Source organism: Microplitis mediator, chromosome 2 (genome assembly GCF_029852145.1).
Source record: "Microplitis mediator isolate UGA2020A chromosome 2, iyMicMedi2.1, whole genome shotgun sequence".
Lineage (NCBI taxonomy): Eukaryota > Metazoa > Arthropoda > Insecta > Hymenoptera > Braconidae > Microplitis > Microplitis mediator.
In genome coordinates, this window is record NC_079970.1 from 3,522,577 (window position 1) to 3,537,825 (window position 15,249).

Below are 15,249 nucleotides of genomic sequence, written 5' to 3' on the forward strand. Positions count from 1 at the left end.
AATAAATTTCGGCGAGGAACAGGTCGCTCCGAGAAAATAGTAAGACGCGATCTCACCCTAAAAAGGGTCTTCTCTATTACATTTGTAATTAATTTGCATTAATTTTCTAGCCATCAAATATGAAAACAAGATAAACATTTGTTTTTGTTACTAATTTTTATACGCGAGGAAGTTTTAGATTTAATAGAAATTTAGCAACTCAGTCGCCAGCAATTTGACGGATTTTTTAAGTAAAATATTTTTTATATAATTATTTAAAAATTATGTCCACAGTAAAATTAATAAAATGATTAAATTTAAGGGAGAGACATTAGTAGTAATAGTAGTAATTTATTAAGAAAATTTTTTATTTAATTATCTTTTATTTGAGGGGAGTAAATTACCCGGTCTCCAGATATTTTGAAGACGAGCCTTCTAATTTTTTTTTATAAATTTTAATACTTTCGGATTTTTTTATTTTCATCAATAAAAAAATAAACTAAGAAGTGAATTAACATAATTATTAAAATTTTATTAGTTTCGTTACTTTTAGTAAGAAAAAATTTATTTATAACAATTAATATCCTTAAATTAAAAACTATGTACAGTAATAATAAGTACAGAGTTGATTAGAGCTCATTAAAATTAATTAAAGTTATTTGCATATAATAAAATACTTTTTTTCTTATTAATAAAATACAATTCTCTTCACAGTTCCCACGAACTTGATTGATTACACTTAATAATTAATGACAGATATTACTGGGGCGTCACGTGATATTTTATGAATGAACTTCCTGTCCGATTTGAGTTTAAAATTCTCAGTGAAGAAGTACCTGAGAATCCTGAGATTAATATCCTCAGACATGAAGACGACTCTAAAATTACTGATGACTACTTCGGACTCTTGGTGACGTCTTGATTTATTTTTTCATCTTCAAGGAATAATTCGAGGGCTAAATTAGTAACACCCTGTACATTATTGTTATTTGGTAATTTATTTTTTATTGCTGATGAAGAATTACCGATATAATATTTTGTTACTGGGCTCAGTAAATTTCTGTCCAATTCATCGAGGTCTTGGGGTACTGTCATAAAACTGACAGCACTTCCGACTAATACTGTTACACAACATCCAATCAAGCTGTACCACAAGTAACTTATCTAAATTCAAATAAATTATTTTTCATTAATTTTTAATCCGATTTCTTGAGGGTATTTTCGGACAGTACTCCCCCCCCCTCTCACTTTTTACACACAGAGAAATTTTTAGTAAAAATTACCCAAAAATTTGATACTGTGAGACATGTGGTAAATATCAAAATTTTTCCCATGCACATTGTAAAATATACTGCTCGATAGCATGTAAATGAAGTGCAATTTCCACTAACAACACAGTAAAAATTTAGATACTGGGTAGATGTCCTTACAGTACCAAATTTGATGGGTAATTTTTACTCAAAAATTCTCTATGAAACTGAAGTTAACTGACGTCTAATAATTTTTGGATTTGTTTAGAAACGATAAATGATACAAAAAAAAATATTTGAAAAAATTGCACCTGTAGTTTTTTTAATTTCCTCCATGTGCATTTTTTTAGTTTATTTTTTTTTTAAATTTAATTGTTCAAAAAAAAAATCCAAAAATTTTTATTTGTCTGCTAACTTCAGGATCATAAATTCTCTGCGTGTAAAAATATTCAATGACTCAACTCTCATAATTATATTAATTAATTAAAACAAAATTAAGTATTTACTGAAAAAAGGACACCCTGGTGGAAATTTTTCGGAATTTTCTCTGAAAAACTCAGTTCTTAAGTTCTAAAGATTTTTTCAAAGTTTTTCAAAGAAAAGTCCGAAAAATTTCCACCAGGGCAGCGTATTTGCAATTTCGCCGAGGTATAGATTTTTAAAAAAATTGCTATCAATTAGAAGTCAAATGAATTTATAAAAATTAGACTACAAAATTTTCAAAATTTGAATTATGAAATCGACATGAAGTTTTTACTGTAATTTCTTCGACAAATTTCGTTAAACTCCTAATTGATAAAAACAGTATTGCAAGTACGTGTCCTTCTTTTAGTTAATGCTTTAATTTTTTTTCAATTAATTATGAAAATTTCTATACCAATTTGACAGTTGAGTCATTAAGTATTTTTAAAAAGTGGGGGACACTGTCTGAGAACATCCTTAAAATATTGAAAACTTACTTTATAAAGTGACCAAACTTGATTATTTTCATAATAATCTTCGGTGATTTCTTCATTATAAAGTGTTTCGTTAATACAAGGACAATAATTAACGGACACTTGTTTTGTTTGAATGTGAATTAAACCATTAAAAGCTGCTATTTGTGCGCCTAAACCAATCCATAATACTAACAAGAAAGCACTTATCGCACCGGTCATTGCGCCCTTTGCATTTGCCCATGGTACAAACATTCCCAACGAAAACATACCCAGTGTAACACCACCAACCATGCCATTAAACGACAAAGCGACCTTTGACAACCACAAATAAAAATAGTAATATTAACAACATACAATTATAATTAACGAAAAAAGCAGCTTTAAATAATTAAATCTGTTGATTTTATAATAAATTTATAAAAATGATTCTGAAGTTAGTCGACGTCCGATAATTTAGAACAAAGATCCGAAAATTGTTAATTGTCTGAGTGTGAATGAGATAATTTATAAATTTTAAATAAACAAATAAATTAATTAGAATAATGAAATTCAAAAAAACGCGCGCACTGATATTTAATTATCGAAATACTCATTTTAAAATTTTTATTCTAATTCTACTTACGGTTTATTTAGGGCCAGTTTTTCAAACCGGGTTTATTTTTACCAGCAATATATTAATCCTGGATAGAAATTAACTGGGTTTGAAAAACTGGTCCTCGTTTATTCAAAAATTTAAAAAATTCCCAATTGCCGGCTACATTACACTCATACTTCAGAATCATATTTATAATTATCTATTTTTTTTAAATTATAGACTAATGAGATTACCTCTAAAACACCGCCTAGACGTTCAACAACAAAAATAAAAGCAAAGCTAAATATTCCAAAGAAAATACTAATCCATCTTGCGTAAGCTGCTCCTCTTTTTGCTGGTACTTGGATATTTAATATTCCTTGCAGGATATCTTCACATGTAATTGCGGCTAGTGAGTTTAACGCACTTGCTACCGTTCTGTTGAGTTATTATTGCTTTATTATTTACTTTTTTTTTTTTAATTAATTGAAGATAATTACCCAAGAGAAGCTGCAAAAATACCAGCAACAAAAAGTCCCGATACACCTGGATAACTACCCAAAAAATTCATCACATAAAGGGGTAGCGATTGATCTTGACCGGTTATATATCCAGCGTTTAGTGGATCGCAACCTTTATTTGCACTGTAAAGTATCATACCGGTAAGGAAATTTATGGTATAAATAACAGTCAGTGCTAATGATGATACCCAAAGTGCTCTGTAAGTAAATTACATATAATTATTTTTTTATTTATTTTAAATTTAAATCAGTGAAAATTACGAATGGCATCGTACAAACTTTTGAATAAAAATTTAATCGACGGTATAAAATTTACTACCTCGTTACCAGACTCCATATTTAATTAATAAAATAATTTTAAGACATGAATTTTTTTTCCAGTAAAATCGATTGATTATCAAATTTTTTTGAATTTTTGTTGGAATGAAAGTCATAAAGGACTGAGTCTGATTAAAAATAACGATTGGTTCTGATTGAAAGTCAATCGGTCAACCGGAAGGTGCTCGCGCTCTCTCAGTCTCCGATTAAGATTCAAAAAATTTTAATCAAATACTTGGCACAGTCAAAATTTATGAAATCTACTTTGACGACAACCATTATCATAAGGACCAGGATTTTTGCTTTTATTTAAAAATAACAATTAATAATTAATGGTGTCAAATTTTGAAATTACCCTGGAAATATTGGCCGTATAAAAAAATTTTTCAAATGAAAGTTGTAGGAAATTTATTTTTATAAAAAAAATGTCTCTTATGATTTTTTTATACGACCAATATTTTCACCGTAATTCCAAAATTGAGATTCATAATGAATTATTCAAACTTTTGTTAATTATGAAAATCTTAATTTTGAAATTACAGTCGAAATATTGGTCGTATAAAAAAATTTTTTAAATAAAAGTTGTAGGAAATTTATTTTTATAAAAAAAATGTCTCTTATGATTTTTTTATACAACCCATATTTTCACCGTAATTCCAAAATTGACTCATAATGAATTATTCAAATTTTTGTTAATTATGAAAATCTTAATTTTGAAATTACCGTGAAAATATTGGTCGTATAAAAAAATCATAAGAGACATTTTTTTTAGAAAAATAAATTTCTTACAACTTTTGTTTGAGAATTTTTTTTATAAGATCAATATTTTCGCCGTAATATTAAATATTTGAACCATTCATTTTGAAGTTAAGGCAAAAATCTTGTCTTTAATTATTATATTTTTCTCACCGATTACAAGTAAATAAATAAATTAATCACTTAATTAATTTATTTACTGAAAAAAATACTTACGTATTAACTTGACCTATAGATTGTACACTAAGATATTTTTGTACGGATGCTTGATTACTGCAGAACATAGTGACCCAATAAAAAGTCCCGCCAATTACAACACTCCAAAAGCTATGTCTCACAGTAGGACGTGGATCAAAATTAAAGAACTCAATTCTATCTGTTTCAAAACTTTTGTGCCAAACTTGGGATATCCCGCCTTCTAAACTCATGCCGATACCCACGACAACAAAAAGAGACAGCAGCAGAACTACCCCTTGGAAAGTATCCGTCATTATAACAGCCTTCATTCCACCCTAGGTAATAAAAGTATTTACCAATGACACAATTTAAAAAAATTTAATTTTTCTCTTAATTAATTAACTTACTTGTGAAGCGTAAAAAATACAAACGACGTAGACTAGAGCGACAGCAAGATAAGTATCCAGCCCAGTAACTAAAAAATTAAATTAGTGACAATTATTTTATTGAGTACAAATCAATCATGTTGAGAATTAATCAATTAATCAAATTAGACGGTTGCTAGTGATGTTGTCCTTAATTAAATTATTTACCGTGACTTAAAGCTAATGCTGGAGCGTAAACAGCAACCGATGAGTATAAAATCATTTGCAACATGTACAACCCACTTGCAAATAATCTGCAATGACGATTGAATCGGAGGTTCAAATATTCGTAGGTCGAAGTTAATCTTAATCTCATGAATACAGGTAAGTAGAGTTTTGAAGTTATTGGTACCACTAGTACAAATGCTATGCAAGTCATCCAAAACTGTGTACCCTAAATAAATTTTAAATAATTATTAATAATAATTCAACTGAAAGTGCGCACTGTTCAAAATTTTTAATTTAAATTTTTAAAAAATCATTTGAAATTTTATTAAAGTCTGACAAAGTAATTATTAAACTGACAGTAGGGGCGGAGGGGGCAAAGTGGGCCCCTGGGGGAAAAGTAGGCCCCTTAAAATTTTCAGAACTTCAAAAAATATGGGGGCAAAGTGGGCCCCTCAATAGTTATTTGCAAATATCACACGTGTAAAAAATGAAAAATATCAAATCCGAAATTTTTTGAAGGGCCCACTTTGCCCCTAGTTTTGGATTTTTAAATTTTAATGGACGCAGCATAATGAAGTGAAAATAAATATCAAGGGTCTAAAAAGAAGTAAACACGTAAAAAAAATTAATGATATAATTATTTTCCTTAAGGGGCCCATTCTGTTCGCCCCCCCCCCCTACTACCACAAGGTTTTTAGAAAAAAAGTTATTTTTGACTTGTCTCTTTAATTTTTAAAATTGTCAACAAATCGATATTCACGTGAAATTAATAAATTTTATTTAATTTCCATGACAATTAACGTTGAAAATAAAAAAAAAATTTTAACAGTGATAAGTATCGAAGGTAAATAAAAAAAAACTAAATTACTTGACTATACATTTCAGCAGGATTACCAAGTAATTCAATAGCAGTTATAAAACTCGCAGCTAAAGACATCGCCATCGGTATCGTTCCGATACTAGATCCGCCGAGTAAAAAATCTTTACTTGTTTCTTGTTTTTTAGAAAAAAAACCATAAAATGTACCAATTAAACATGATACTAGTAACATTATTGATAATACTAAGTAATCAATCCACGAAAAACTGTTACGCAGACCAGGATTTTCTTCGTTGCATTTTTCTTCTTCGGCAGTTAATTGTCTTCGTTGCTCGGCTGATGATGTTGATAGCGCGATAAAGAGGATCAGCAGTCTCAGTACCATTTTGTTATCTAATTATGTCTGGTAATAATTTACATCCATTATTTACATCCGTATATATTTTTACAATAATGGGAAATTAAAAAAAATATACATTTGAAAATTTTATTGATTACATATGACAGTGACAATTGACAGCAATAAATCTTGGGTGATTTATTATTTACTATTTGTTCTATATATATTTATATTTATATCAATAAACGATTGTTAGCTAAATAATTGTCACTAGTTCAAACTGGTATATATTTTATTTACAAACTAAAATTTATTTTGAAAGAATTATCTTATTGGACCTCGAGTAATTTGAGCTGATACATTTATAGATATATAATTACATGTAATTTTAAATTGTAAAAAAATTAGGGGAGTGAACGCGGAGTAAATCCAGAGAATACAGAGCGGATGATTTTTTATTTATTTAATGTCCTCGGAGTGAAATTCACTCCGAAGGGGAGTTTATTTTAATAATAAAATCTCGACTTGAAGTGAATATGGATTTAAATGAAATTCAGATCAGTCCGAAATCATTCCGTTGAGAAAACAAACTCCTTATTTACTCCCTATGCAGAGGGATTTCTTTAAACTCCGGATTCAGATTGAAACAAAGTCCGCAATCACTCCGAATTCACTCCTAATTTTTAAGCCTACATACTGGCAAAAATTTAAAAATATCATTCATGATTAAAAGTTTATCGAAAGCAACTTAAAAGATTAAACTGAATGTGCTTGCAGTAATTTAAGCTGATAAAATTTCTATAGATCGAATCAAATGTAATTGTAATTTTATATAGATTTACATTTAATATGTTACATATGTAATATTGTATTACAAGTGACCTTATACAATTGTTATCGAAACAGTGACATAATTTACAGATCAATGGTCTAGTGAATCCGAACAAAAAAAAATTATAAATTTTCGGACGCGGGTTACTAATGACCGGGTCTCTATTATCTTTATCTTACCCCCCTGATTAAACAACTGAATTCGATTGAATTAAACAGACTTAAATTTTTAATTCTATTTGATTCAGATAAATTCTGTTAATTCGGTACCTAACTTAAAAATGAATTCTGTCTAATTCGACAGGAAAACCAGAATTTGACCGAATTAAAACGAATTTGAATAATTCTATTCGGTTTAATTCGGATTAATTCGAAAACAATTCTCCATTTTCTGGTTATGAATCCGAATTAAACTGAATTAAAACGAATTTGAAATTTTTAAATCGGTTTTATTCTGTTTAATTCAAATTTAAATTTTCAATTCAGTCGAATTCTGTTTTGTAGAATTCGACAGAATATAACAGAATTAAAATTTTTAATTCGGTCGAATTCAGTTGATTAATCAGGGTCGTGTTTTACAATATTTACACTTGTCATAAACAATAATTACATAAATAGTACAGACTTACCTCGTCAAAAAAAAATAATCCTTAAATTATTTAAAATAAATCCTACTTAATATATATTTTAAAAATATATCTACAATTACAAAAGTCACTACGTCTAAATTATGTTTTTAAAAATGTTCGAAATTGCAACTGTATTATTTTACTCGATTGCCTGATGTACCGCATTAATTTAAAAATTTGAAATTTAAATATAAAAACCAAACTTATCAGTTTAAATTTTCCGTTAAAAAAAATCAAAAACGACTTTTTTATTGATCAAGTAAAAATAAATTTTCCTATTATCCGTCACTTGCGATGTTAAAATATATGTACATATAAATAATATACTTATTTACTAGTTAATACAACAGAATAAAATTTAAGTAAAACGTCTGGATTAAACCGGAGTAAAATTTAAAGACTGATGATTTTAATTGTCATATGCGCCTTTATACGACACATAATATGTCCCTACCACTATTTTTGTTGTTGCGTGGTGGATGTACACACAATATTCTCATTTGTCGTTTTTACTCCTTCGAAATATATGTCTATCTCTCTATATATATGTATTTATGTATACATACAATAATAACATAAAAAAAAAAGTAGAGCATATACTCAAGGGCGATAATTTCCTTATAATTTTACTAAAAATCGATCTTGTGGCTTAATAATAAATTCAACGATTGCGCCATAATAATAAACGATGACTAAACTGGACGATGTTTTATTAAATAAATTAAATGCATAACTATCTATTATTTCTTACTGACATACAGTAGTAATAGTAAGTAATTGTATGAAGCGATATTGTGAAATTTAAGGGAATACGACGCGAGATGTCAAGATAGGGGTGACGTGGATGACATTTTCAGCATCAACAAAAGTCATCGCAAATGGAGTGAGATTAATGAGTGTATCATCAACATCTTTTTCTTCATCATCATATAAATTTATTTTTATTCACTATGATATTTAATATATTTATATATTTATCGATATGACAATTGCTTAGATCTGATGAGTAAATTTCTTATGATGATGATGAAGATGATGAAGAATATTCTTCGTAAGATGTAATCTATATATCTTTATCTTGTAATGTTTTTAAAATATTTTAATTGTTATTGCGGCTGCTCAAGAAAAAAAAAACGTTGCGTGTTAATTAATAACGCGGTACTTTATTTATGAAACATGTAATTTAGTCAGGTGTAGGATGTTATTAAAAAAAAAAAGGTAAACAAGACAGAAATAAAGTTCTGTTTACATATTTTTCTTTTTTTCGAATGAGTTGCGTAAGTGAATGAGTACACGCGATTAAATAAGGGATGGGTGTACCGCTAGAGCGAAGGGATGTTCTATTGATATTTTGTATTGATGAAAAAAGTATATGGTTTGTTTTATTATTGACCGGATTTACACGATAAGTTTGTGCGAAGATAAAAATCAAATGTAACACGCAACGTGTCTTGACGGATTCTAATCTTCACGTGTGTCCGCCTCGCGATTTTATGAAGGAGAGATTCTGTGCCCGCTGTATTTATACATGTATATATAGATACTTTTTATTGGGGTATTTATTGTACGAGTTAATCTATTGTGATACCGTCCAATAGAGAGTACGATATTTTTGCTACAAAACAATTACACGAGTCTTGATTTAAATTTTCAGGATTAAACTGGTTCCATGCTGGTTCATTTTGACTTTCAGACATATAATATATGTAAATTTATTTTAATGTCGAACAGTTTAATGCTGACATTAATATTAATTATTGTGTCATTAATCACATAGTAGTTATTTTGATCGTTAAATATTTAAAGATTTATTTTGAGACTTTATTACGGTAATGAGTGAATTGAATAATAGAGAGGGAAATTTGAAAAAATTAATATTTATAAGTTTGCGAATTAAATCCGGATTGAATACCAAGTGATTGCGGAGCGACTGTTTATGTATTTAATCCCCTGGGAGTGAAATTCACTAAAGGGAGTTTATTTTAGTATTAAAACTCCGAGTAAATCATGAGAATTTTTTAGGAAAAAAAATTTGAAACTTGAAATTTCCCGCTTATTTTTAAAGTTTTAATTTCGTGCATTAGAAAATAAAAACTTGTTGAATAAATATATAACTAGAGTTAAATAATTAATATCTAAGTGGTTTGCTTGTAAAGATAAAATGATGTTTATTTGAAAAAATGATTTTACAAATTTTATGAGCAGATTATATTACAAAAAATAATCACATGATAGCTTGTAGTTATTACTGAAACAAGTGTAAAAAATAAAAAGAAGAAGGGATTAAGTGATGATATTATAGTTTAGCGTATAGGAATTTGAATTAAAACCGCTTTTATCTGGACGTCACTGGATCCATTGAGATTCCAAGACGTACAGACTATGCCGTCTTGAACATTAATTCCCTAATTTGTCTTAATTGAAGATGATTAATTTTAGGGCCAGCATTTTTATTCTCAACAATCAGAGAGCAACCATCAAATTTCCTGATAGCGATCACCATAAAACGCTTAATTAAATATGACAATAATTTATACTGTAAAAAATTGGGAGTGAATTCGGATTTTATTTAAATCCGAATTCACTCCGACTCAGAGTTCCGGAGTTTTAAAAAATTATTCCGCTTACGGAGTAAATAGAGAGTTTGTTTCTTCAGCGGAGTAATTTCGGAGTGATCTGGATTTTATTTCAATTTACATTCACTCCAATTCGGACTTTTATTATTAAAATAAACTCCCCTTCGAAGTGAATTTTACTCCGAGGGGAATAAATAAATAAATAGTCATCCACTCCGGATTTACTCTGCGTTTACTCCGCTAATTTTTTACGGAGTAACAAAACAAAACCAATAAATTACCATCATTTTAATTAGCTAACAATTACAGTAGTCTATAATTTTATATATTTTTATTTCAGAAAAATATATGAATTACAAATCGATATATATAAATTTTATAATTTCTTTTTACGATTGAAAATGAATTAAAAAATTATCTTATTTTTTATGACAAATATATTAAATACGTTGATTGATTTATAAAAATATATCAATTATTTTACTAGTGATCTTAATAATAAAAATATGAAAAATGAAATAAACATACAAATTATTATAATTTAATTTTTTATTTAAAAAAATATATATCTATAATAATAATGGCAGATATAATAAAAGTTAACATTATTGTACTGTACATTTATATAAATTTCAATATTTCATTACATAAGTTTGTTAATAGTAAAATAAATAATTATTTTGCCTATGAAATTTTGAATTAAGTACGGGAGGTATCAATGGAAATAATTACTAATGTAAATGTAATTAAGAAGCCGAAGTTACCCATTGCCCTGAGATAGAATTGTACTTAAGGTTTTTAAAAATTAATTATACGAAACATCAGTATGTTTATTAACATCACACATTTGTCTCAAGGCTAAATCGGTTTAATTATCACGATAATAATAAACAAGACAATCATCGCTCAGGAAAAAAACATTTATCCAGATTACTGATAAAATGAATTTCAAAACTTTAAGAGCAAAGAAAATAAATTCAAACTTATTAATTTTTTTTTATGAAACTTAACATGATACTGAAGTTCACCGACGTCCAATAATTTTTTGATTTTTTTTTTAAACAATAAATTATTTTTAAAAAATTGCACCTGTAGTATTTTAAATTTCCTACATGTGCATATTTTTATTTTCTTTTTTTGTAATTCATTTGTTGTAAAAAAAATCCGAAAATTTTAAATTGTCTGTTAACTTCAAGATCATAAACTTTAAAAAAAAAAACAATAACTTTAAGAATGAATCGTAAGATGATTTACAATAATAATTTACGATGCGTTGAAAACGTGATTGTGAATACTGAAAAATTAGTGACAGTTACATGCTAGTAGTGGCAGTGTCGATATTATTTTTACTTTCAAATTGATATTTTTGTGCAGTAAAATTAGGATCAGTCTCAAGCCTCTTGCGAATACGTTTTGCTACAAATGGGAAGAAAAGATCTGGATCAATGGCTCGTTGGCTCTCAAACCCAAAGCACCGAGACAGTCTACTGGTGATCATGCCAATGGTGATTGTCAACACAAGACCAATAAGAGAAACCCACATGTAAGAAAGTCGGTAGAGATAAAAAAATTCCGAGTTACTCCGGACATGGGGATGCAAATAATCATCTAGGGTTTGATGTTTCATTTCCAGCGTCTTGTTGAGTAAAAGTAACGTGTCATTACTGCAGCCCTCAATGGAGACTGGTAATGCCGGTGGAGCTGGTCGCGGACCACCGAATGAGATCCATAATGAAAATACAAGTGATACTGTCGTACCTAGAACAGCACCACTCTGAGTTGATGATTCAAATAACATTCCCAGGGTAAATAAACCCAAGAGCGGCCCGCCAACGGCTCCAAATATCGTCAAGCTTGTCTGCAATTTACAAATTTTTATGTTAATTATTGAAAATAAGCTGAAAATAATAAATAATAAATTATTTTATTTACTTGAAGGACACTTCCTAAGTACTGAGCAAGTACAGCAAGAGCTATACATAAAAATCCAAGTGAAAATGCTAAAAATTTTCCTAATATCAATGACGTTGATGGTGATAATTGTTTTTTAGTACATTTTAAGTACAGAGGTTTTATATAATCTTCCAAACTAACAGCCGCAAGGGAATTTAGTGCTGCTGATATTGTACTTAATCCCGCGCTGAATACACCTGTGATAAAATAATAATTATTGTTATTACTCTGTGACAAATAAAGTTATGAAGATGAATGTAATGCTAATGATAAATGAATGAAATTAAAATACAAACCGGCGATAATTAAACCAGGCAGGCCTGGAATTGAAGACATTGTCTCCATAACATAGAATGGCATCAGCATGTCTGGTTGTTCTATTTGTCCGGCTGCCTTTGGATCACAGTTAAAATATTTGCTGTACATTGACAATCCGGCTAAACTTGTTGTGAGATTCAGTATTATAAGAACCGGCAAACAAAACCACATCGCGCGTTGTGCGGATTTTAAACTCCTGGTGATAGCAAATAAAATTATTAGACTTCAGGTTGAGACAAATTTTTTTTTTAATTATTTGTAGTATAGAAATGTGATGATAATAATAAATAAAACTAATAAACGAAGATTCATATCTCGCGTTTATAAAAAAGTAAATAAATAATCAGATAACAAAAGTAAATGAATAATTGCTATGATAAATTTTAATCATCAGTTAAATAATTACATTTTATTTATTTGAATAAATGTATACTATATAAATAAAATAATATAAAAGAGTTTAAAAATATATATTATTGTTCTTCAGACATAAAAGATATAATGACTTACTTGACAGTTAGAAATCGTTGTACTTGAATTTGATTTACTCCATAGAGTGATAAAAATGTACACATCCCTCCAATTATCAGACTCCACCATGTGTGGCGTTCGGTGGGATCAATAGAAAAGCTGTCAACCATAACAATTATGTAAATTAAAATATAAAACGATAATAATACATGAATTATAAATAATATAAAATATTAAATTACTTGTTAAAATCTATACGGCCGCCTTGACTTGCAATGTTCCATATTTCGTCGAGGCCACCGGCCGAATAAGCGGCTACGACAATTACAGCAATTAACGAAGCAAACATCAAAACTGCTTGGAAAATATCTGTTATCAATACAGCTTTTATTCCGCCGATACTCGAATAAAAAGCGCAAGCTAAGCCGACTGATAGGATACTTTTCATTCTTGATAGATCAGTTGTCGTCTCAAAGGCCAAAGCCGGCGCGTAAAGCACCACACCCGAGTACAATAACATTTGGAGCCACACGACGAAGCTCGCTAACAATCTTGTTGGTACTCCAAAACGTCTTTCTAAATACTTTCATAAAATATTATCATATTTATTACTTGTAATTGTTAAATTACTAGTTAACTAGTATCTAACACGCGGAAAAAAAAACAGCGGACAAAATTACAGTTTAAAATATCCGCAAAGTCCCTCTGCTTCAAAACTGTTAAAATTACATTAATTCTGAGACGTTACAGTTTCATATAAGACTTTTTTCAGTCCTTAACAGCAAACAGGTTTTCAACCTTCAAATTTTGTGGTAGAAACTGTAAAATTTGGTATCTGTAATTGTAATTATTTTATTACAAGAAGTAGTCTCAATTATTACAGTGCAAATTACAAGACTTGAAGTTTTTCATACGAGGGCCCAGTTTTTGCACTAAAAACTGTAATTTTTCCACTACTCTTTTTTCGTGTACTATTTTTTGTACCTCATAAGTACTTGTTGCTTGCAGTTTATAAAATACTGGCAAAAATCCATAGCAAATTATTGGAGTAGATAATATATAATTTATATTTATGACAATAAACTGCGTTCCGTAAGTATAATTTTCAGCAGACATTCCTAAGAGTGTTATTGCAGACATAAATGACACCATCAAAGCAATGCCAACTGACAGTGGCCCCATTGATCTGTTCGCCGAAAAATATTCCTGTAATAAAACAAGTAAATTATTAGAAATTAATTGGTAAAAAAAAAAATTGTCCTCTTCTTGATTGAATTCGGTGAAATTAAATGAATGAACATTTATTAAAGTCAATTGCTATGGGAATAAAAAGTGCTGGGTAATATATTTTATTTATTTAATTGATGGCATTAATTATTTACTATTCAAATTACCTCGGATGTTTTTTGTTTGCCTCCGGTGAAACGATAATAAATTCCGATACCAACACTTATAGCAATCGTCAGTGTAATCACCAGATAATCAACCAATCCTAATGTTTTTGTCGATTCCATTATCGTCAACTATTAACTGTACTACAAAAAGTCAAATTCGAATTATTTATTTAAAATCTTTCAGTAAAAAATTATTGCTAACATACAAGCTATCAATTATTATTATTATTGATGATAAAAAAATTTAAATCAGCGTGTAAATGATGATTTAAATTTGAAATTAGATCAAATATTTTCGCCGCCACAAATTTATAATTCGCTCGAATCCGAATTATCAATAAAAAATTTTCATAACGAGGTCAATAATTATCTGTAACACAAATGAATAATGATTAGAATAATTTACGAAAGTGAATTTAAATTTTTAAAAAATATATCGATTATTACCTCGTAAACATCCGATGCGGCAACGAGTAACTGCCAGTGGCTTCTAACCGGGTCTTTCTATTTAATTACCGATCAAGATAGAACTCATATCAATTACTGCATATCTTATACTTACAATTACAATCTGACTCTATATATATTTATATATACGATACATGACTTTACCACGTGCTTATCAATACTTTGGTGTATAAAAAATATCTGAAGACTCAGGTCGCGGTGTCGTGGATTAATTTACCTGGTGAAATTGCGATAAAATTCAAAGTTCATTGAACAGATGGCATAAATAGACTATTCTTTATTTTAAAATATTTATAATGATCAGCTTTATTGAAAGTAATTGATAATTATAATTACTGATTGTA

At 28.8% G+C, this 15,249-nt stretch overlaps 2 protein-coding genes across 4 annotated transcripts; both read right to left on the reverse strand.

The window, feature by feature from the left end:
* Positions 1 to 220: 220 nt before the first annotated feature.
* LOC130663510 (sodium-coupled monocarboxylate transporter 1) lies at positions 221 to 8,112 on the reverse strand. 2 transcript variants are annotated; one of them, XM_057462769.1, is made up of 10 exons: positions 7,726 to 8,112; positions 5,975 to 6,328; positions 5,107 to 5,332; positions 4,921 to 4,988; positions 4,553 to 4,848; positions 3,242 to 3,460; positions 2,996 to 3,179; positions 2,189 to 2,479; positions 1,005 to 1,143; positions 221 to 914 (listed from the first exon to the last, which is right to left on the reverse strand). In XM_057462769.1, the coding sequence occupies exons 2-10, from the start codon at positions 6,308 to 6,310 to the stop codon at positions 874 to 876; spliced, it is 1,800 nt and encodes a 599-aa protein (XP_057318752.1). In that variant the 5' UTR covers positions 6,311 to 6,328; positions 7,726 to 8,112; the 3' UTR covers positions 221 to 873. The 2 variants fall into 2 exon arrangements, with proteins under 2 accessions (XP_057318752.1, XP_057318751.1); XM_057462768.1 differs by having other exon boundaries at positions 227 to 1,143; positions 7,726 to 8,111.
* A 2,720-nt stretch (positions 8,113 to 10,832) lies between these two features.
* On the reverse strand, positions 10,833 to 15,107 carry LOC130678528 (putative sodium-dependent multivitamin transporter). Of its 2 annotated transcripts, XM_057485796.1 has the most exons (9): positions 14,885 to 15,013; positions 14,644 to 14,807; positions 14,438 to 14,578; positions 14,028 to 14,249; positions 13,286 to 13,626; positions 13,083 to 13,202; positions 12,551 to 12,768; positions 12,234 to 12,451; positions 10,833 to 12,159 (listed from the first exon to the last, which is right to left on the reverse strand). In XM_057485796.1, exons 3-9 carry the CDS (start codon positions 14,555 to 14,557, stop codon positions 11,614 to 11,616), a joined length of 1,785 nt encoding a protein of 594 aa, XP_057341779.1. In that variant the 5' UTR covers positions 14,558 to 14,578; positions 14,644 to 14,807; positions 14,885 to 15,013; the 3' UTR covers positions 10,833 to 11,613. The 2 variants fall into 2 exon arrangements, with proteins under 2 accessions (XP_057341779.1, XP_057341780.1); XM_057485797.1 differs by lacking the exon at positions 14,644 to 14,807 and having other exon boundaries at positions 15,000 to 15,107.
* Positions 15,108 to 15,249: the final 142 nt, after the last annotated feature.

Excerpts from the sequence above, each read along its gene's own strand:
- LOC130663510 (XM_057462768.1), bottom strand. The coding sequence starts at position 6,310 with ATGGTACTGAGACTGCTGATCCTCTTTATCGCGCTATCAACATCATCA. Across the intron at positions 5,333-5,974 it reads CTGCTGAAATGTATAGTCAA|GGTACACAGTTTTGGATGAC; the intron begins GTAATTTAGTTT and ends AAATTTATTTAG. Across the intron at positions 2,480-2,995 it reads GTCTAGGCGGTGTTTTAGAG|GTCGCTTTGTCGTTTAATGG; the intron begins GTAATCTCATTA and ends TGGTTGTCAAAG.
- LOC130678528 (XM_057485797.1), bottom strand. The coding sequence starts at position 14,557 with ATGGAATCGACAAAAACATTAGGATTGGTTGATTATCTGGTGATTACA. Across the intron at positions 13,203-13,285 it reads GGCCGTATAGATTTTAACAA|CTTTTCTATTGATCCCACCG; the intron begins GTAATTTAATAT and ends TATGGTTGACAG. Across the intron at positions 12,452-12,550 it reads GCCTGGTTTAATTATCGCCG|GTGTATTCAGCGCGGGATTA; the intron begins GTTTGTATTTTA and ends ATTTTATCACAG.